The sequence below is a fragment of the Chiloscyllium punctatum genome, chromosome 20 (genome assembly GCF_047496795.1).
Source record: "Chiloscyllium punctatum isolate Juve2018m chromosome 20, sChiPun1.3, whole genome shotgun sequence".
NCBI classification, from domain to species: domain Eukaryota; kingdom Metazoa; phylum Chordata; class Chondrichthyes; order Orectolobiformes; family Hemiscylliidae; genus Chiloscyllium; species Chiloscyllium punctatum.
This window is the reverse complement of record NC_092758.1, coordinates 15,956,008-15,978,238: the sequence shown is the minus strand read 5'-3', so window position 1 is coordinate 15,978,238 and position 22,231 is coordinate 15,956,008. Positions and strand designations below refer to the sequence as shown.

The 22,231-nt window shown below is 41.3% G+C and overlaps 1 protein-coding gene and 1 pseudogene across 2 annotated transcripts in view; both read right to left on the bottom strand.

Annotated features, from left to right (window-relative positions):
* Positions 1 to 7,252: 7,252 nt before the first annotated feature.
* Positions 7,253 to 8,854, bottom strand: LOC140492306 (large ribosomal subunit protein eL28 pseudogene; annotated as a pseudogene).
* A 5,330-nt stretch (positions 8,855 to 14,184) lies between these two features.
* LOC140491921 (15-hydroxyprostaglandin dehydrogenase [NAD(+)]-like) overlaps positions 14,185 to 22,231 on the bottom strand; it is a 37,136-nt gene continuing 29,089 nt past the window's right edge. For both annotated transcript variants that reach the window (XM_072590396.1, XM_072590395.1), the window contains 2 exons: positions 17,333 to 17,496; positions 14,185 to 15,132 (listed from right to left, as the gene is read on the bottom strand). In XM_072590396.1, coding sequence (XP_072446497.1) covers positions 15,115 to 15,132; positions 17,333 to 17,496 — 182 coding nt within the window. In that variant the 3' untranslated portion in view covers positions 14,185 to 15,114. The remainder of the gene's footprint in view (positions 15,133 to 17,332; positions 17,497 to 22,231) is intronic.

Here is a 22,231-nt window from a genome sequence, read left to right as displayed (position 1 = left end):
ACTGGTGTAGATTCAGAGTAGTTTATAGGTGTAGACTGGGAGGGCCAAATGGCCTCTTCTGCCCTATACTCTAAGGGTCAAAGCAGGGTTGTGGTTTCAATTTTTTTCTCTGAGGTTGCTGGAGGTGACTGAGGGTGACAGAGGCAGAACCTGTCTCCATACAGGGATGTGCACTGACTGAGACATAACCCAGGAGGCTGCATACCAAGAATTGAAAAGGGACATGGATGATGTTTCTTTACTGGCCAACAATGGGCTGAATGGCCTCCTAGTGCCATAGATCTTTCTACACGCAATCCTGGTATTCATCCACACTCAATAACTGCAGTGTCTGCATTCACCCCTCCCCCGTCCCGAGTATCAGAGAGCAAGTGTGTCCACATTGATTGTGTTGAAGCTATTTTCTGCCTTGTAAAATATAAGGAAGGGCTGCTGGAGATTAATCATGTCCTTTAACTTGGTTCAACCAGTTTGGTAGTTTCGCTTGTCAGGTGTGACATGCAGGCAGATGACTGAGCCAATTCCATCAAGACTCCCCAGGTTATTATAATTTGGAGATGCCGGTGTTGGACTGGGGTGTACAAAGTTAAAAATCACACAACACCAGGTTATAGTCCAACAGGTTTAATTGGAAAGCTAGTGTGCTTCCAATTATAGTTACTGTGGTAATCAGAGATCCATATTTATGTCGTAACCTAAAGACGTGACACTCCCAGTGCAAGAATTCAGTACTGAGGGAGTACTGTCAGAGAGTTAGTATTTGAGGGAGCACTGTAGGAGGGTCAGTACTGCAGGAGTGCTACACTATCAGAAAGTTAGTACTGAGGGAGTGCTACATTGTCAGAGGGTCAGTACTGAGGGAGTGCTGCATTGTCAGAGAGTCAGTACTGAGGGAGTGCTGCATTGTCAGAGGGTCAGTACTCAAGGAATGCTGCACTGTCAGAGGGTCAGTACTGAGGGAGTGCTGCATTGTCAGAGAGTCAGTACTCAGGGAATGCTGCACTGTCAGAGGGTCAGTACTGAGAGAATGTTAGGAAACATTACTAATGGAGTGTTGCACAGTTGAAGGGGAATACCAAGGACAGGTTGTACTATTAGGGAACAGATTAGAGGCTGCATTGTCAGAGGGGCAGTAATAAGTGAGCAACTGTACTGTTTGGAGAAAGTACTGACAGAGCACTGCACTGCCAGAGGAGCAATACTAGTGGAGTGCTGCATTGTTGAAGGACCAGGAATCAGGACAAACAGCATTGGGAGGGCTTAGTTAGGGTAGACATGCTGTCAATTATCATGGCCCATATAAAAACTTAAAGAAATACAGATGCTGTAAATCAAAAACAAAAATAAAAGTTGCTGGAAAAGCTTAGCATGTCTGGCAGCATCTGTGGAGAGAAATCAGAGTTAACGCTTTGGGTCTGGTGACCCTTCCACTGAACCATGGCCCATATCTTCAAGGGGAGCTGTCCTCAGACAGCACTGACCCTTTCTGTAGTGACTGCTTTATGCCCAAATGTACTCTGAAACAAGCATGTGTATGCACTGGGTGGTCACTCTGGAACAAGTATCGGTGCTTGAGATTTGATTGGTCTGGTGTGAGGACTCAAATCCTTGTGGTCATTTGTGGGCCAGGGTATACTCTGGGTGAAGCAGTCCAACTGTGCCCTCCCATACAGGCCCTGGAGAGAAGGGTTGCAGCTGAGGGTGTTGGGGCTGCTACTACATTGGTTTCACCCCCACTACATCCCTCTGACTCTTGCCATTCACCCTTAATGAGTTATTCAATGTCCAGCAGCACCATTTTCTTTTTTGACTTCCGTGATAGCAAGTCATGACAGAGCACATGTGCTCTTTGCACCACCTGGTGGTGGCATTCACAATATGCACAGTCCAAATTGGAGAAGTCTGAAAGACAATTCGTGAGTATAGATTATGGGATTTCAGTAAAATTATAACATTGCACCAGTCAGGAACAGAAAGGTTGTCAATTGTAATAGGGCATTAGCAACTAAGACCAGAGGTGGGGAAGATAGGAAAAGATTATATTTAAAGGTGTTTTATCAGAATACATAAAAAATTTGTAGCAAGACAATGAATTAATGACACAAATAGACATCATGAGTTTTATATAGCAGTTATTATGATGTGGCTAATGTGGTTGTAGGATGATCTGAATTGGGAACTATATATTGACTTTTAGAAAATACAAAAAGAATATAAATAGAGGTTGTATTGTTCATATTAAAAGATGAAATAAATACTTCAGAAAATCAAGGTGCAATCAGTATGGGTGGAAGTAAGAAGTGATAGAAGATAACAAACACTGGGAGGAATAGTTTCTTGGACATTGTTCTGTTAATATAATGTGAGACACATGCCAATGCAATTATAGTTGGGAATTTCAATCTTCTTATAGAATGGGAGAACCAAATTGTCAAAAGTACCTTGAAAGATGCATCACGAAATATAGTGAAGATAGTTTTCTAAAACAACATGTTGGCGAAGAACTAGAGACCAGGATGATTTAGATTAGATTAGATTACTTAGAGTGTGGAAACAGGCCCTTCGGCCCAGCAAGTCCACACCGACTTACCGAAGCGCAACCCACCCAGACCCATTCCCCGACATTTAGCCCTGCCCTTAACACTACAGGCAAGTTAACATGGCCAATTCACCTAACCTGCACATTTTTGGAATGTGGGAGGAAACCAGAGCACCCGGAGGAAACCCACACAACCACGGGCAGAATGTCCAAACTCCACACAGTCAGTCGCCTGAGGCGGGAATTGATTTAGATCTAGTATTATGTAAAGAGGCATGGTTAGTTGACTAGTTTATGGTAAATGATCATCTCCCTGGAAGAGTGATCACTAGATGATAGAATTTCATATTAAATTTGGGAGTTATGTGATTATGGACAAAACTACGGGCATAAATTTAAACAAAGCTATGACAGGTAAAATGGCTGAGGCAAATTGGGAGTTGAAATTAAAATATATTATTGGATAAGCATAGACATTCATTTGAAGAAATAATTCATAATTCTCAAAGTACATAAATTCCTTTGAAGAATAAATAAATCAGTGTAATGCTGCAAAGTCAAGGCTGTCTAAAGTGGTTAAGAATAGCCTTTAATTTTTTTTAAAAATGACTTAATTACATTTTTGGCAACATTATCATCCTGAGGGTTCCATGGACTTAACAATCAGCAAAGGATGACAAAGCAATTGATAAAGAGAGGGGAAATAGAACATTAGAATAAATTAGCAAGAAATATAAAAATATCATTAGAGCTTCAATAAGAATGTAAAAATAAAGTAATTCACAAAATTAATGTGAGCTTCAGAGAGGTAAAGACAGAAATTATAGTAGAGACTGGGGAACGAGAGGAGGTTTGTTTGTTCTCAGAGATGAAAACACCAAAACAAAAGCTGAAATAATGAGGAATGAGAGTGGCGAAATTCCAGAACTGAAAAAATTGCAAGTACAAGTAGGTGTACTGTTGCCAGATGGATCACACTGGCTCTCCACCATCTTCTCAAAGGCAAATGAGGTTAAGCAATAAATGCTGACCTCACCGATTGCACATTGCATCCTGTTAAATAATATTTTTATAAAGGAACCAAAATCTGACAAATTCCCTGTCCCAGGTTTTTAAACAATGTGGCTGCAGGACATAGTGAATGCATTGGATTTGATCTTCCAGAATCCCTAAATTCTAAAAAGGTCCACATGCAATAGCAGGTGGCAAACGTAACTCCACTCATCAAGAAAAGACTCAGGATGGGAGGTTAGGGAACTATACTAGGCCTCTTAACCTGACATTGGTAGTAGGGAATTTTTTTTTAGCTTATTCAATGAGACATGTGTTATAGAGCCATAGAGTCATAGAGATGTACAGCACAATATATGCCAACTCATATATGCCAACCGGATATCCTAACCTAATCTAGTCTCATTTGGCAGCACCTGGCCCATATCCCTCTAATCGCTTCCTTTTCATATACCCATGCCTTTTAAATGTTGTAATTGTACCAGCTTCCACCACTTCCTCTGGCAACTCATTTCATACATGCACCACCTCCTGTGTGAAAAAGTTGCCCTATATCTTTATATCTTTCCCCTATCACCCTAAACCTATTCCCTCAAGTTCTGACACCCCTACCCCAGGGAAAAGTCCTTATGTATGTATCCTATCCATGCCCTTCATGAATATATAAACCTCTATAATGTCACCCTTGGCCTCCGATGCTCCAGGGCAAACAGCCCCAGCCTGTTCAGCCTCTCCCTATAGCTCAAATCCTCCAACCATGGCAGCATCTTTTCTGAACCCTTTCAGGTTTCACAATATCCTTCTAATAGGAAGGAGACTAGAATTGTACACAATATTCCAAAAGTGGCCTAATCAATGTCCTGTACATGACCTCCCAATTCCTATACTCAATGCTCTATTCAATGAAGGAAAGCATACCAAATGCCTTCCTCACTATCCTATCTACCTGCAACTCTACTTTCAAGGAACTATTAACCTGCATTCCAAGGTTCTTTGTTCAGCAACACTCCCGAGGACCTTACCATTAAGTGTATAAGTCCTGCTCTGATTTGCTTTTCCAAAATGCAGCACCTCGCATTTAACTAAATTGAACTCCATTTGCCACTCCTCAGCCCATTGGCCTGTCTGATTAAGATCCCGTTTGAATCTGAGGTCACTTTCTTTGCTGTCCACTAAATCTCCAGTTTTGGTGTCATCTGCAAACTTATTAAAACAACCTCCTATTTTCACATCCAAATCAATTATATAAATGATGAAAAATACTGGACCCAGCACCGATCCTTGTGGCACTCCACTGGTCAGAAGCCTCCAGTCTGAAAAACAACCCTCCACCACCACCCTCTGTCTTCTACCTTTGAGCCAGTTCTGTATCCAAATGGCTAGTTCTCCCTGTATTCCATGAGATCTAACCTTGCTAATCAGTCTCCCATGAGGAACCTTGTCGAACACCTGACTGAAGTCCATATAGATCACATCCACCACTCTGATCTCATCAATCCTCTTTGTTACTTCTTCAAAAAACTCAATAAAGTTTCTGAGACATGATTTCCCATGCATAAAGCCATGCTGACTATCCCTAATCAGTCCTCACCTTTCCAAATATATGTAAATCCTATCCCTCAGGATTCCCTCCAACAACCTGCCCACCACTGATGTCAGGCTCACTGCTCTACAGTTCCCTGGCTTTTCCTTAACACCTTTCTTAAATTGTGGCACCACGTTAGCCAACCTCCAGTCTTCTGGCACCTCACCTGTGATGATTGATGATACAAATATCTCAGCAAGGTGCTCAGTAATCACTTCCCTAGCTTCCCTCAGAGTTCTAGGGTACACCTGATCAGGTGCTGGGGATTTATCCACTTTTATACATTTCAAGACACCCAGCATCTCTTCCTCCTAATATGAACTTTTTTCAAGATGTCACCATCGATTTGCCCATATTCTGTATTTTCTATGTCCTTCTCCACAGTAAATACTGATGCAAAATACTTGTTTAGTATCTCCCCCATCTCCTGTGGCTCCACACATAGGCTGCCTTGCTGATCTTTGAGGAACCTTATTCTCTTCCTAGTTACCCTTTTGTCCTTAATATATTTATAATATCCCTTTAGATTCTCCTTAACCCTAATTTGCCAAAGCTATCTCATGTCCCCTTTTTGCCCTCCTGATTTGATGGCTAGACTAGCATTTATGAATATATGATGCATCTAAATACGTGTTGCTTCTAGCTCAACTGATTATCTTAGACTGGTTGCTTGTATAGTTGTTAGCTAGGGAATGTACAGCAATGTTGACATGTACTGAAAACAACAAATGTTGGAGATCATGGCGGGTCAGACAGCATCCATGGATACAGAGCAAGTTAATGTTTCGAGTCTAGATGACACTTCATTACAGCTGGTCATAGGGAAGAGCAAAACTTCTTCAGAATAGGTATTCCTCAAGCTCTGATGAAAAGTCAAAATGTTAGCTTGCTCTCTCTGCATGGATGCTGTTGGACCTGCTGTGACCTCCAGCATTTGTTATTTTCAATACAGATCCTAACACCTGCATTAATTTATTCCTAGACAATGTTTGGCAAGTGTTGTCTACTTGTGCTATAAGATTCGCCTTATTATCAATCTTGTAAATAAGGCCATGCCTATTTGCTCACTTTGTCAGTGTGATGCAGAAATAAAGAGCATCAAAGCTAATAAGACCATAAGAAATAAGAACAGGAGAACACCATTCACCCTCTTGAGCCCATTCTTCCACTCAATAGGATCATGGCTGATCCAATGATATTCTTCATGTCTACTTTCCCGCCCTTTCTCAGTAACCCTTGTTTCCCCTACTGATCAAGAATCTATCTATCTCAGCATTGTACACCAACTCTGCTCTGCAGCTGTCTGTGACTAGGAGTTCCAAAATCTCTCAAACCTCGCTGGTGAAATTTTTCCTCATCTGTCTTAAATTGGTGTCCCTTTACTCTGAGACTATACCCTCTGGCTAGACCTACATTTATGAATGTATGATGCATATAAATATATATTGCTTCTAGCTCAGCTGATTACCTTAGATTGGTAGCTTGTATAGCTGTTAGTCAGGGAATGTACAGCAACATTGGCAAGTACTGAAAACACCCTGAGGGGAATCAGCTTCTCAGTATTTACCCTTAAGAGTCCTATCTCTTTCAATGGGAAGAATATCTCTCTGTCAATTATTTGTATCCTTCTCGTATTGTGGCTTTCCACTTATTTCTGTGTGATCAAATTTGGCTACAGTACATTTTTTCTTCCTCCATGTCATTAATACATATTGTAAACAGTTGCCTTCCTTCAGGATACTGACTGTTGCCACTTGCCAGCTAATCAGCAACCATTTTCCTGCAGTGAACATTGTTGCAATTATTTGAAATTTGATATTTTTGTGCTTGTCCTTATGCTTGCATGAGGAAACATTCCGCAACCTGTATTTCTCCTTTCACCAATATTCAAGACTGAAAATGTTGATATGCTCACCTTTAATGGATGATCATCTGGAGGGTCTCATGTGCCTTTCCCTATATAATGGCTGCTGCTACCTATGGGCACCATCACTATGAGGTCATTAATTAATACTATCTTATTACACAATATCAGATCTAGTACAGCCTGTTCTTTATTTGCTCGAGTCTTCTTGACCACAAACTGACTTCTGGCTCTTCAGTACACCACTGGCATATCAAAGTGCAGCCATACGAAGGTCTTTTCAGTATTTGTTCTCACAGATGATTTGTCGCAAACTGTTCTGGGTAGCCCACGTATTCTTGTTGACGGTAAACTTTTCATACAATGTCGTTGTCTTGCATTGACCAGCTCGTTATTTGAGGATGACCTTCACTCCTTTTCCTTCTGCTGCTGTCTCCACACCTACAGTTCTGCAGTGAATAACTCCATTGCAACAGAAAGAGATTCTGGATTTCAGACTATTGGACTCGATGTTGCAGACCTAATCATTCCTTCTAACCAGGAAATTAGAGCAGTTCCAGATGATCATCCATTAAAGGTGAGCTGAATCTCAGCGTCTTCTCTCACCATTGTCAGAAATAAAGTATAGCTGTGGTGTGTATAAAAACCCCTGTATGTCATTTCAATTACTTACTGTGTGTTTTTACATTGATTTTAGGAGGTGTGTTAATGTTCTTACTATATTTTGAAGGGTGTTGATGTCTCAAAGCTTTGTTTGGTCAGGGTTTATTGCGGTTATAGGTAATCTCTTAATTATCTGGAATATTTGATCAACTGCACATTCCTGTCCCATAGGTGCTGGTTAATAAAAAGCTTACTGTATATGAAAAATCAAGCGATCAACATCATAAAGGGGTCTTGTGGCACAGTGGCAGTGATACTGCCTCTTGGCCAGAAGATGTAGGTTCAGGTCTAATTTGTGCTGGAAATGTATCCAACATATCTACACTGGCTGATTCGCGAAGCATGGGTTCTAATTTGATTGAAGTTGAATTCAAATTTGATTCAGTTTTTTTTTAGGTGACCAAGTGTGTACATGACGATAGTGCAGTTGATATAGTTTATATGGAGTCAAAGAGTATGGTGCTGAAAAAGCACAGCCGGTCAGGCAGCATCTGACGGGCAGGAGAATCGACGTTTCGAGCATAGGCTCTTCATTCCTAATGTGAGAGGCGCTTGCAAATGTTGTTGTTTCTGCAAAAATCACAAGGCTGAATCATGATGGAATATAGGTTAAGCTAGATATGCTTGCACAAACAGCTACAAGTAGCTGTTCCTTGCTTCTGCAGAAAACCACAATCACGAGGTCATAAGGCTCAGTGTGGGCTATTAGGAGGAAGAAGTGTTGCTTTAGCAAGCACGTACACAGCTAGCAGTGAAGGGGGATGCATGCTAACAATAGACCATAAGGGATGTGGTGAAACGGTCAAGCTATGTGGTAAAATGGCCAAGCAGACACCTGCACTTTGTCACGTACAAGGTCAAATAAGGCAAGAAACAAACAAGAGTAAGGGGCGACAGGCTTAGAGTAGCGGGAGAAGTAAACAGAGGAGGAGTGAAGCTAGAGCTTGTGATAGGTTTGACGCTTGGCATGCTAAGCCAATAAGGTAAAAGGGAAGAACCGAGAGACTGAGCTGAACTGTATAACTTGCAATGTAACATACTGATTGGGGTGCCTACTTGTTAGACACCTGTCTTGCAAGAATGTTTCAATAAAATTCGCTGCTTCAGAATTTGACTCAGACTGAAATTTATTATATTGTGAGCTTTATTTCTCACAATTTGGGGGCTTGTCCGGGATATCTATCATCGCCATCCGGGTAGGCGCCGTCGACGGCTGGGAAGATGTGTCCCATTCTTTTTAAAACAGTCCCATGTCCCTTGGCAGTGGGTTCTTCCTTCTGGTTGACTGACTGAGATCCAATGAGAGTCTATCTGAACCAGGCAAAAGGGCTGTGAAGTAAGAAATTTAAGTAGGTACTGGGAGATGTTGAGCCAGGCAACTCCACGCACAGACCAAGGTAAGAAAATTGACCTTTAAGTACTACTGTGGTGGCTGGGATTGAGTTCTAGTAGTTAATAAGGGACTGACGAAAGAACTTAACATGGGTAGTGCCGGGAGTAAAGAAAAAAACTCCGGGGAAAAAGGAAATGGAAATAGAGGCGGGGTCACTGTTAACATACCTCCAGAAAGTCCATTGGGGAGGATGTTGTGGAATTGGAATTGTGGGAAAAGGATAAGAAGAAGATAATTAAATATTGTTGTTTTGTATGAACTAAGGAGCCCATTCTTCGTCCCGCCATCTTCTGGCCAAAGTATGGGTCGGACGAGGACTGGGTTTGTCAATATTTGAACTTATATGTCAATAGCAAACAGTCCCTCAGTCAGGAGGAATCAAGTTATGCTTCATGTTGGAAGAGGGGTTCAGGAACAAATATTCATTTAGTTAAAACAGAGAATAGAGGCTCTCCCATGGCGCTGCCTCCATGGGAAGTATTAGATAATCTGCTGCCTCCATATAACAAACCTGCAAATAGGGCAGAAGGGGACTCAGGAGGAGCAGGGATAGGAGAATCGGCAGCAGGGACAGAGCCAGAGCCAGAGTCAGAGTCAGAGTCAGAGTCAGGACCAGGGCCAGGGCCGGGGAAAACGAGAATGACAGGGATGATTACACGCAAACAAAAGGCGAGCCAGAAGGAAAAGTTGGACAAAGACCCACAAGGAAGTACCATTATGTATCCCCTCCGTGAAGTCCCAATAGGGGATAAGGAAATCGGGTTTGTAAGTACACCCCTAACGAGCAGGAAGGTACGGACCTTTCAGAAGGAAATGAAGGTACTCATAGAAGACCCGGTGGGATTGTCCAAACAAATCGACCAATTCCAGAGTTTATACACTTGAGCGGAACTAATGTCTACATTAAACACTTTATTTACTGGAGAGGAAAAAGAGCTCATTAAAGGAGCCGTGATTAAGATCTGGGACAGGGAACATCCAGTCGGGGCCAGGCAGGCTGGAGAAGGTGAAGCAACGCTTCCCCTCAGGGACCCCCGGTGGGATAATCAAAATGAAGATCATAGAGAGGAAATGAAAGAGCTCAAAGACTTAATATAAAAGGGAATCAGAGAAGCGGCGCCGAAGTCACAACATCTGACAAAGGCATTTGAAGTGTGCCAGGGAAGGGATGAGACCCCTTCAGCCTTTCTCCAAAGATTAAGAGATCCTATGAGAAAGTATTCTGGAGTAGACCCGGAAGGGCCAGTAGCAGAAGGGCTACTTAATGAGGGTACATTTCGTAACAAAATCATGGCCAGACATCCAGAAAAAGATTCAAAAGATAGAGGGGTGGAGCGAAAAGCCCCGAGATGAGTTGTTGCGGGAAGCCCAGCAAGTGTTTGTGAGAAGAGAGGATGAGAAGCAAAAACAGAAGGCAAAAATGATGGTAGCCACGGTTGATGAGGTAGTTAAGAGTAGAACCGATAGTAAGCAACCGGAGTGGTAGCTGGCAGCATGTTAAAAATAGAGGTAGGGGAATAGGACGAGGAGGACCCATTAGGGGGTTCAGTCAACAGGGATAGGGATCAAGGTGGAAATCCCCACAGGCGGGGTGTTACTACTGTGGAAAGACAGGTCACTTTAAGCAGGAGTGTCCGGATCTGAAAAGGGAAGAGAGGGCGATACCGCTTATGAACTTTGATGAAGAATAGGGGTGTCAGGGGTTCCTGCTCCCAGGGACCCATCAGGAACCCTTGATAAACTTAAAGGTGGGACCTTATAAAGAGGATGTAGTTTCCTTAGTTGATATGGGGACAGCGCGGTCATCTCTAAATTTCAAGCCCAGGAGAGTGGGAATTTTGAAGCGAATATTAACTGTCTCTGGGGTAAAAGGGGAGGGATTTACAGTCCCAGAAATTTATTATATTGTGAGCGTTATTCCTCACACTAATAAAGAGCTTATGTTCAAAATGTCAATTCTCCTGCTCCTCGGATGCTGCCTGACCGGCTGCACTTTTCCAGCACCACACTCTTCAACTCTGATCACCAGCATCTGCAGTGCTCACTTTTCCCATAATTTATATGGATTTCAGCAAAGCCTTTGACAAGGTCCCAGTAGTAGAATTATCAAGAAGGCAAATGCACATGAGATACACGGTAATTTGTTAACGTAAATTCAAAATTAACTCAGTTGTAGGAGACAGAGGGTGCTGATAGAAGGCTGCTTTAGTGACTGGAAGCCATTATCCAGTGACATACCACAGGGATCTGGGCTGGGTTCCCTATTATTCATCATTTATATAAATGACATAGATGACTATATGGAGTTGGGGGGTGGTGGTGTTGGATTAGTAAATTAGCAGATGATGCAAATATTGGTTGGGTGGTTAACAGTGAGGTCGAGTGCCTTAGGCTACACAATGATATCAATGGGATAGTCAAATGGGTAGATAAGTGTCAGGTGGATTTTAACCCTGAAAAGTTCAGGATGATACTTTGGACGAAGTAATTTGACAAGAAAATATTCAATGAACAGCATATCAGTTGGAGGTTTGGTGGGAAAAAGGACTTTGGTGTGTTTGTCCACAGATATTTGAAAGCTGAGGGGCATGTTTGTAGGGAAATGAAAAAGGCGTGCGGTACTCTTGTCTTTATTAATCAATGAATAGATTACAAAAGCAGAGGGGTCATGTTGGAGTTGTGTAGAACTTTGGTGACACCACAACTAGAGTACTGTGTCACATTACAGGAAGGATGTGATTGTACAGAAGGGGATGCAGAGGAGATTCACCAGAAACTCCCTGGGATGGAAAATTGAAGTTATGACAAAATGTTGAATGGGCTTGGATTGTTTTCATTACAGCACAGCAGACTGACGAGTGATCTGATTGAGGTGTACAAGACCTCAATAACATTAGCAAATTTGCTGATGACACAAAGCTAGGTAGTAGGGTGAAATGTGATGAGGATGTTAGGGGATTACAGGGTGACCTGGACAAGTTAGGTGAGTGGGCAGATGCATGGCAGATGCAGTTTAATGTGGATAAATGTCTGGTTATCCACTTTGGTGGCAAGAACAGGAAGGCAGATTACTACCTAAATGGTATCAAATTAGGTAAAGGGGCTGTTCAGAGAGATCTGGGTGTTCTTGTCCACCAGTCAATGAAGGCAAGCATGCAGGTACAGCAGGTCGTGAAGAAGGCTAATAGCATGCTGGCCTTCATAACAAGAGGGATTGAGTATAGAAGCAAAGAGGTGCTTCTGCAGCTGTACAGGGCCCTGGTGAGACCACACCTGGAGTACTGTGTACAGTTCTGGTCTCCAAATTTGAGGAAAGACATTCTGGCTATTGAGGGAGTGCAGCGTAGGTTCACGAGGTCAATTCCTGGAATGGCAGGATTGCCTTACACGGAAAGACTGAAGCGACTGGGCTTGTATACCCTTGAGTTTAGAAGACTGAGAGGGGATCTGATTGAAACGTATAGGATTATGAAAGGACTGGACACTCTGGCAGGAGGGAACATATTTCCGTTGATGGGGGAATGCCGAACCAGAGGACACAACTTAAAAATACGGGGTAGACCATTTAGGACAGAGATGAGGAGAAACTACTTCACCCAGAGAGTGGTGGCTGTGTGGAATGCTCTGCCCCAGAGGGCAGTGGAGGCCCAGTCTCTGGATTCATTTAAGAAAGAATTGGATAGAGCTCTTAAAGATAGTGGAGTCAAGGGGTATGGAGATAAGGCTGGAACAGGATACTGATTAGGAATGATCAGCCATGATCATATTGAATGGCGGTGCAGGCTCGAAGGGCAGAATGGCCTACTCCTGCATCTATTGTCTATTGTCTATTGTCTATTGTCTATTATGAAGGGCATGGCCAGAGCAGACAAGGAGCAGCTGTTCCCCTTATTTGATGAATCAGTCATGAGGGGACACAGGGTTGAGAGTGTGGTGCTGGAAAAGCACATCAGGTCAGGCAGCATCCGAGCTTCAAGATGAGGAATAGAAGGTTTAGAGGAGATACGAGGAAAAGGTGGCATTAACAGTCTGGAATGCACTGCCTGGGACGGTGGTAGAGGCAAGTTGTTTCACATCCTTTGAAACATATCTGGGTGAGTACTTGGCACATCATAACATTCAAGGCTATGGACCAAGTGGGATTAGATTAGATTAGATTACTTTACAGTGCGGAAACAGGCCTTTTGGCCCAACAAGTGCACACCGACCCGCCGAAGTGCAAACCACCCATGCCCCTACATTTACACCTTACCTAACACTAGGGACAATTTAGCATGGCCAATTCACCTAACCTGCACATCTTTGGACTGTGGGAGGAAACCGGAGCACCCGGAGGAAACCCACGCAGACACGGGGAGAACGTGCAAACTCCACACAGTCAGTCGCCTGAGGCGGGAATTGAACCCAGCAGTGCTAACCACTGTGCCACCGTGCCGCCCATTAGGTTGAAGGTCAGGTGTTTTTCACATGTTGGTGCAGACTTAATGGGCCAAAGACCCTTTTCTGCACAGCATGATTCTGTTCTATGATTCTTGTGGTGCAGTGATAATGTTCCTATCTCTGGATCAGAAGTCTTGAGTTCAAATCCTACCTGCTCCAGAGTTGTGTCATAATACATTTGAACAAAAGATTTAAATATCTATTACATACTGAATGGCCTTGACAAGGTGGATGTGGAAAAGCCAATGCCTATTGTCCTGGACACCTCTTAGGGGGCAATTTACAAACTAAAGTTGCTCTTCAGTACAAAGGTCAGGATACATGTTATCTGAGGGCTGTGCAACTTTGGAGCTCTCTGGCTCAGAAGGTATGGTAAACAGGATTATCAAATATTTTTAAGGAGGAGATATACAGATTCATGTTTGGCAGGAGGATCAAGGGTAGATGAGAATGTGGAATTCGAAACACAAACAGATCAGCTATGATCTTAGTGAATGACGAAGTTTGGGAGGGAGAATGAATAACCTGACTCTGCTGCGAATTTGTGTGTTTGTAAGGTAATATTCTGAGTGGACCATGGCTACATATTTTTCTCATAAGCTGGCAAAAAAATGTATGATGTCGTGCTAAAAATGTCAGCTGTACAGAGTCAAGTTTTTTGCGGCCAATAACTAGAGTCAGAGGCGTAATGGTAATGTCAGTGGACTACGAATCCAATGACTGAAATTTATGGTCTTTATTAATGCACAACTAGAATGTATAACCAATTAGAAAAAATGAAATAGAAAGCTAGTCAAATGGTGCCATGAAACTATGATTGATTGTCATAAAATTCCGTCTGATTCATTAATGACCTCCTTTACAGAAGGAAATCTGTCAACTTTACCTGGTCTGGCCAAATTGTAACACCAAGTCACAAGAATATGGAAGACACTTAATGCCCCTTGAAATGGCCCAGTTCAAGGGCAATTCAGAAGGACCAACAAATTCCATAGACGAAAGAATAAAGGGAAATGAAATGAATAAAATGAGCAAATGTTTTGAAGAGCCATAATAAATGGGAGAGGCAAAATCAAAATTCTTGAGAAATGAAATATAAAGATCAAACACATCAGCAATATGCAGCTGCATAAAGAAGTGAATGATGTTTGTATATAGCAGAACACAGGCATACAATGGAGACAATGCTGCTGAAATCTGAAACAGCTATAATGCCTTATGGGGCTCAGATATCATTCTTGTTTGAAAACACTCACGTGAAGTGCTTTTTGACATTATGCTTAGTAGACCAGAGGCTCCTCAACTGGCAACAATGAAAGCTCAACCTGCCAATCTTCTAAAAAACATGTCTGCTGAGATGTCCAGTGGCTCGTCTCTGCGCTGTAATTTCTCATTCTCCACCTAGTAAATCACTAAAAATCTTGCAACAGTGTAATCTGTCTTGGAACTCTGTGTTTTGGGGTTCTAGCATCACTGCACAGAGTGTTGGGATGGAGGCTGCAGACATTCTGGGTCACAAGAGGCTCTTGGAGTATTTCAGGTGGACAATTCCTTTTTGCTTCGTCACTGTCACAACTTCACCATTCTTAGTCTCGTCAGTAGCAAGTTGCAAGAATCCCTCAGCGACCAATGACGGGCTGTAAGAACAAAAAGATGTTTCTTTTATTATTTTTGCAATTTATTAAATCACAGGTTGGAATAAGTTCCATACAGCATGGACGTTGGCCACTTTGCTTGTGTTGGCGTTTTTGAAAAAGCTATCCAATTAGTCCCTTTCTGCTTTCTCCTCTAACATGTTCCTCACAACCCAGTTCTTTGGACAAGCTCTTGATCATTGCCCCAAACATCTCTGGCTCAGATTTCAAACCTTGTTTGGTTACATGAAGTGTCTTGTGACAGTCTACTGCATTAAAGGTGCTATATAAATGCAAGTTAGTGTTGTCGTTTTGTTGTTTTCATGTCGTTGTGCACAGCTTTCCCTTTCAAGAATTTATCCAATTTCCTTTCAAAACAACTGGGATTCATTCTGCTTCAATCACCTTTCCAGATCACAACAGCTCGCTGCATAACTCTTCTTATCTGTTTCTCTGATTCTTGGTAATACTATATGTCAATACTCAGACAGCAATTGCTTTTCTTATAACCATGGAAAAAGTTCATGACAATTAAAATACATCGAAGTCTTGATTCTCAACTTGGGGACCGTGGTCCTGATTCAGAGAGTCTGCAACTAATCCCTAGCTCCAGAAAGGGAAATGAGATATCACAGAAATGTTCATAACACAGAAGTAGGCCATTTGGCCCACCGGCTTTTCAAATGAGTGTCAGTACCTTCTGCCAATTTCCTATATTTTCCCTTTATCCTTACATATTATTTCTGTCCAAATAATCATCCAATACCCTCTTGAATGACTCAATTGAACCTGCCTCGTCCACCAATACACCCCAGACCACAATTACTGTTTATGTGAGAAAGATTTTTGTTGCATCGGCTCAGGCTTGGATGGCCGAAGAGCCTGTTCCTGGGCTGTAAATTTTCTTTGTTCTTCTTTGTCCTTTGTATTTGCTTCTTTTGCATATCACAGGGGGAAAGGATATCCCAAGGAGACCCTGGAAAGGGAGGCCGGAGAAGAGACAAAGGTAGATTGGAGAATTTGGCACCGTTTTCCCTGGAGAGGTAAAGGCTTATAGAAGATTTGATTAAAATTTTTCAATTATGAGGGGGCCGGACAGAGTAGCTTGTGAGAAACATTTTTCTCAAAAAAAGGATCAAGGACAGGAGGGAACACATGTAAGGTAATTTGCAAAAGAAGCAAATGTGATGTCAGAAAAGCCCTTTTAACGTGGTGAGCAGTTTGTTTCTAGAATATTCTGTCTGGAAATGTGGGGCAGGTGGGTACAACTGAAGGCTTTCAAGAGGGCACTAGGATGATTATTTAAATACAAACAACATTCACCAAAAGTTAGACCTGGAGAAAGGAGATTCCAGGAGGGGACACCAGGAACAGAAGTCCAAGGAGGATGGGGAAGGCACAAGAAAGAGAGACAGGGAAAACTTGGGAAAACAATATTTGTGGAGAACTAACCCAACATTCAGACATCTAAATAAAGGGAGACTCAGGGTAGGAAAGAAGAACAGGAATGGATGAACTAGAAGGATAAATTCGTAAAGGGTAAAGGACAGCGGAGGAAGGAGAATCAAGAAGGAGAGATCTGGGAAGAGGAGACCCAGGGATCCTGGAGATCTCTGGGGAAGGAGGGTAGGGGACGTATAAGACCCAAAGTGAGAGTGGTTGACTGAGAGGACCTGGAGAAGAGAACTGCAAACAGGAGAATTTGAATCGGGAGGACCTCAAGCAAGAGGACTTCAATAGGGAGAGCTGTGCAAAGGAGGAGGACATAAAGACCAGGGGCCAGATAAATGTATATAAATTCAAAACATAAACAAAGGATAAAATGGCAGAAAATGAGGTGTATCAGTGTGAGATATCTGACAGTTTGGAGACTTTCCCAGAATGCCATATTTCCAGGAAAACCATTTGTCACTCTCACTCAGGTTCTGGAATTGGATTATAAATTACAGATATTCTGACACATTGGGAGGAGAAAATTTTCTAGATCATTTTCCCCAGGGTGTTGGATAGGGAATGAAACTCACTCTATGCGGTCTCATAAACACAACCATGGCAGGTACAGTACAGATTAGATATGGAGTAAAGTTCATTCTATACTGTCCTGTCAAACACTTTCAGGACAAGGAGCTAATTAAATCAATGTTTGAATAATGCCACGGGTCAACAAGAGTTAGAAGATTTAGATTCCAAGTTTCGTTCTCACTCTATAATGCCCAATGCCGCCACTGCCTGTATTGCAAACTTCTCTAGTCCAGCAAACTGCCCCAGTGTTTCTGGTGATGAAATAATCTTCAAGATTGGGGTATCGGTGAACGCTGGGCAGAGGACATTGATCCGAACTCCAAGATTCTCTGCTGCAGAGGCTCCCTAAATACAGGGAACAAAACAAAATAGAGATTGGAGATCAGCACAGCACTGAAAATCGAGCAGTGGTCACATTACATAAGCAATTCTGGTGCAGTACTTAATTTAAAAAAAATTTTTTTCATGGAATGTGGGAGATTCTGGCAAGACCAGTACTATTCTCTGTTCCTATGTAAGTAAATGGATTGCTGGGATATTTCAAAGAGCAGTTCAGAGCAAGCACATGCCTGGAGTAACACATAGGCCAGTCTGGGTAAGAATTCCAGGTTTCTGGACAAGGGTTAGCCTGCTAGGTTGTTGTGACAATCCAAAACCCTCATGTGTACTAATGCTGTTGGTAACTTTTTAATTCCAGATGTATTTAATTACTGAATTTCTGCTTTTGCTTTAGTGGAGCTGGCATCACAGACTGACATCTACACTCTGCCAATGTTCACTTGGTACATGCCAGAAAAGTTCAATTCTTCAGCCGATGTTTGGGAGTTGAGTGTGTTTCTGGATATTTAGTCCAGGGCTTTGGATTACAAAAGAGCATAGGAAATACAAGATGAGCAGGCCGTTCTATTCCTTAAGCCTCCTCCATCATTCAGCTAAATCATAGCTATATCGTATTCTAACTGAACTCCAATCTCCTGCACTATTCCCACATCCCTTGATATCTTTACTAATGAGGAATCTATCCATCTCTGTCTAAATAGGCTGTATAATGGAAACTCAACTGTTCTCCGGTGCAAAGAATTCCAAAGATGCACCATTCTCTGAGTGAGGAAATTCTTCTTCACCTAAGACCTAAATGGCTTATCTCTTATTTTCAGACTGTGTCTCTGGCTCTGGACTGCACCCAATCAGAGAGATGATCTTCCTGTACCTAGTCTGCCAATCCCTGTAAGAATTTTGTACGTTTTAATGAGATCACTCTCATTTCTCTCAATTCAAGAAAATACAGATCCATTCTCCACTTTCTCTCCTCAAATGATAGTCCTGAATCCCAGGAATCTTACTGTTGAGTCTTTGCTGCATTCCCTCTCTGGTAAGCATATCTGTAAATTAAGTAAAGAGACCAAAATGGTACACAGTACTCTAGGTGTAGGCTCATTAAAGCTCTATATTCTGGGTATACTCTCACCAAAGCTCTAATCAACTTCAGCAAGGCAGTTTTACTCCTGTATACAAAAACATTTACATTAAAGGCTAATTTTTTTTTTTACTTTCCTAATTGCTTGCGTACCTACACATTAATTTTCAGTGACAATGCACAAGGACACTCAGATCCCTTTGGATATCAGCATTTCCCAACTTTTCACCGTTTAAGGAAAATCCTGCATTTTTGTTTTCTTCCCTGAGTTGATAACTTCACATTTTTCTACATTACATTCTATTTTCCCTCTCTTGCCCACTTACTTAGTTGTCTAAATCCCCGGAAGCCTCTCCATGTCCTCTTCACAACTCATGTTCCCATCTCGTTTGTTGCAATCAGAAAACCTGAAAATATTCCATTAAATGCCACACCCACACATTGATCCAGACTGTGAATAGCTGTGGCCCAAGCTCTGATCCTTGTGATGTATCATGATTCACAGCCTGCCATATGAGAATGATCTGTTTACTCTTAATCACAGTTTTCTGTCTGTTAACCAGGTTTCAATTCATTCCAATATATTATTTCAATTCTTAGATTCTCCAATTTTGCTTACTAACACCCTATAAAGTCTTCTGAAAATCCAGATAGACCACATCCATCTATCCTTTTCTCTTTTGCTAGTGAGCTGTTCAAAAAACCGGTTTGTCAAACATGATTTTCCCCTCATAAACGCATACTAATTCTGTCCAAAGCACCATAGTTTTCTCAGTGATCAGTTGTCATATTTTTTACAATAGATTCTAACACTTTCTGTACTATTAATATTAGCTAACAGATCTATAATATCCTGTTTTCTCTCTCCTTTTCTTAAATTGTAGGATTAAATTTCATCAGCTATTAACCTGCAAAACTGTTCCAGAGTCTATTGGATATTTTGTCAATGAGAACCAAGGCACCTCCATCTTAATAGCCACTTCTTTCATCTCTCTGTGGATCATCGGGTCCAGGACACTTATCATGTTTCAGTTCCATTAACTTCCCCAGTACTACTTTATTCAAAATATTAATTTCTTTTGGTCTGTATTCTTGCTAGTCCTTTGATTCTCTAGAAATCTTGGAGTTTTTTTTTGTACCTTCCTCCATAAAGAAAGGCACCAAGTATTTATTTAGTTTCCAGTCATTTCCTTATTCACTCATTACTAGTTCATTTCTTTATTCTGCATTACTAGTTCAGTACCACTACGATACAAAATTCTCAGCATCAGTCAACACTTGCACCATGGAACTCTACCAAATTCTATCAAATGCGATCTTGATGTCACTGTCACCTCACATATCTTTTGTCCATGTTTGAACCAAGGTTGTAATGAGGTCAGGAGCTCAATGGACCTGATGGAACCCAGACTGGGTGGTAATGAGCAGGTGTTTGCTCAGCAAGTGATAATATTGTTGATGACAGGTTCCATAACTTTATTGATGATCAAGAATAAACTGATGGGTCAGCGATTGACTTGGTTAAATTTGTCCTGGTTTTTGGAAAACACGGACTTGTCTACTACTGTATCTAGGTCACTAACAGAAGCAGAACAGTATTATGACACATTTGAGAAACACATTTTAGCACTAACCTGAACATGCGAAGTATTTTCAGATTATGTGAGGGAATTACAGTTCAAGATCAAAACTGACTATCATCCATGATTCACTCTTCTGAACACAAAGCAAATTGCCAAGTTATCACCCAGAATTCAATAGTACAGATTCAGACTCATAAAGCAGGACTCAATTACTGAATAAAGTGTAGCAAAAGCAACAGCAATTCTGTCAAGGATACCATCGACTGGAACTGAATGGATTTAGATTAAAGTGAAGAGGTTAAGATCTTTCATTAGAAGTTGCTAAACACTTAATAGATGGTGAAAGAAATTTGCAAGAAGTACAAGAAGCACAAGAATAAGAAGAATATATCCAAACCCAAAATTACCACCTGGAAAATTGGTCAGATTATATGCCAAGCAATCTAATACTATGCTGCTACTTTGTACAGCATAAACACATCATTGTCATCTATGACCTAGTATTCTGCAATGAAAGATCAGTAATACCAAGAGCTCTTTGACTTTAAATTCTTCAGAAAATTAATTAAGGACATCTGGCAATTAGAAAATCTTAGGCCAAAGCAGAACTCATTCTGGTGGCCAGATACTTCTAAGTCAACAAAGGACACAGCCAAGAGAAAAGAGAACCACCATTACCTTCACTTTTTTCAGCAAGACTATAGACGTGTTTGGAGCTATTCAAATTCAAACAGGAAGATCTTCATTATTCTGACAGACTATTGTGCAAGGTCGACTTAAGTAAATTGCTTATACCAAATTAGGGCTGAGATAGTAATAAAACCACTAAAGAGAATTTATGCAATGCAGAGCATTAAGGATATGCTAAATTGTGTTAATGTTATGATGTTTGAATCCTACTTGTCATTTTTGTTTGATTTAGGCTTTCATAATTTTGCTAATACCATTATATAAGTGCATAATTTTGGGAAAATGAAAATGAAAATATTTGTTAGAAGTTTATTATGATAGTAATTTGATTTATTTTCAAAGCTATTGCAAAGAAACCTTCACCATTGCAAAACTTCCTTTCCTCTCAGGGTGAAGATGTTATGAAATGTTGTTTGAAGTATTAATTTGGAATATAATTGACAGGACACCTACCTATATGTTTCAGAACACTATGCAAAGCGAAGGAGTCTAGCTGCAGCAGGGAAAAATGTCACATTTCCAAAGATCAAAAGCTGCTCAACTGAAGTAACTGAGTCTACAATGGCTTCAGAGGGAGGTCAGATAACCCAGTTTATGGCTGTATTAAAGCTATTGGATTTGAACACAGTCAGATGACCTGGAACAAAAACCTTGGCTCTATCTCGGTTTTCACTGAGAACACTCTCCTTAAAGATTGTGAGCTGTGAATCAACTGGAAAACCCCATTAGCAAAATTGAAGCACTCCTAAAAGGAGAATTCAGATTTCAGAATTATCAGAACTTCAGAAGAAGCAAAAGTCAGCCAATCATAACTGATCCAGGAAGAAATCCCAGTGCCAACAGCATGTGTGAAATGTGACTTTGGCTGCAGACTAAAATTTCACACAATCTGTCTTTCATTGTTTCTGAAAGTAAAAATTATGTAATGAAAATGGACTATCACTATTCAACTTCCATCATGTGATTGTTATAACTGGGCCCTTTCATGGGTGAAAAAATATTTTTTGGCAAAAGGCAAATACTGATGTAAAACGGCTGGCATGATTACCTGACCAGGCAGAGCCAAGTTTATGAAACTATTCGTGTATAAGGATCAATGTGAAGTTAAATTAGTATTGTTGCAAAAGGCATTGAAACTCAGATCTCTATCACTTAGTTTAAGTCATACCTTTCCGAAAGTTACATTGGGATGATAGCTAGTGTAGATCCTGCTACTTAGAATCATACATTCAAACAGTACAGAAGAGGCCCTTCGGCCCACCAAGTCTGCACTGGCAAAAACTATTCTAAATCTACACTAGTCAGACTTTCTAGCACTTGGCTCATATGCGTGAACATTGTGACATTTAAAAAGTTCATCGAAATACATCTTAAAGCTTGTGAGGTTTCC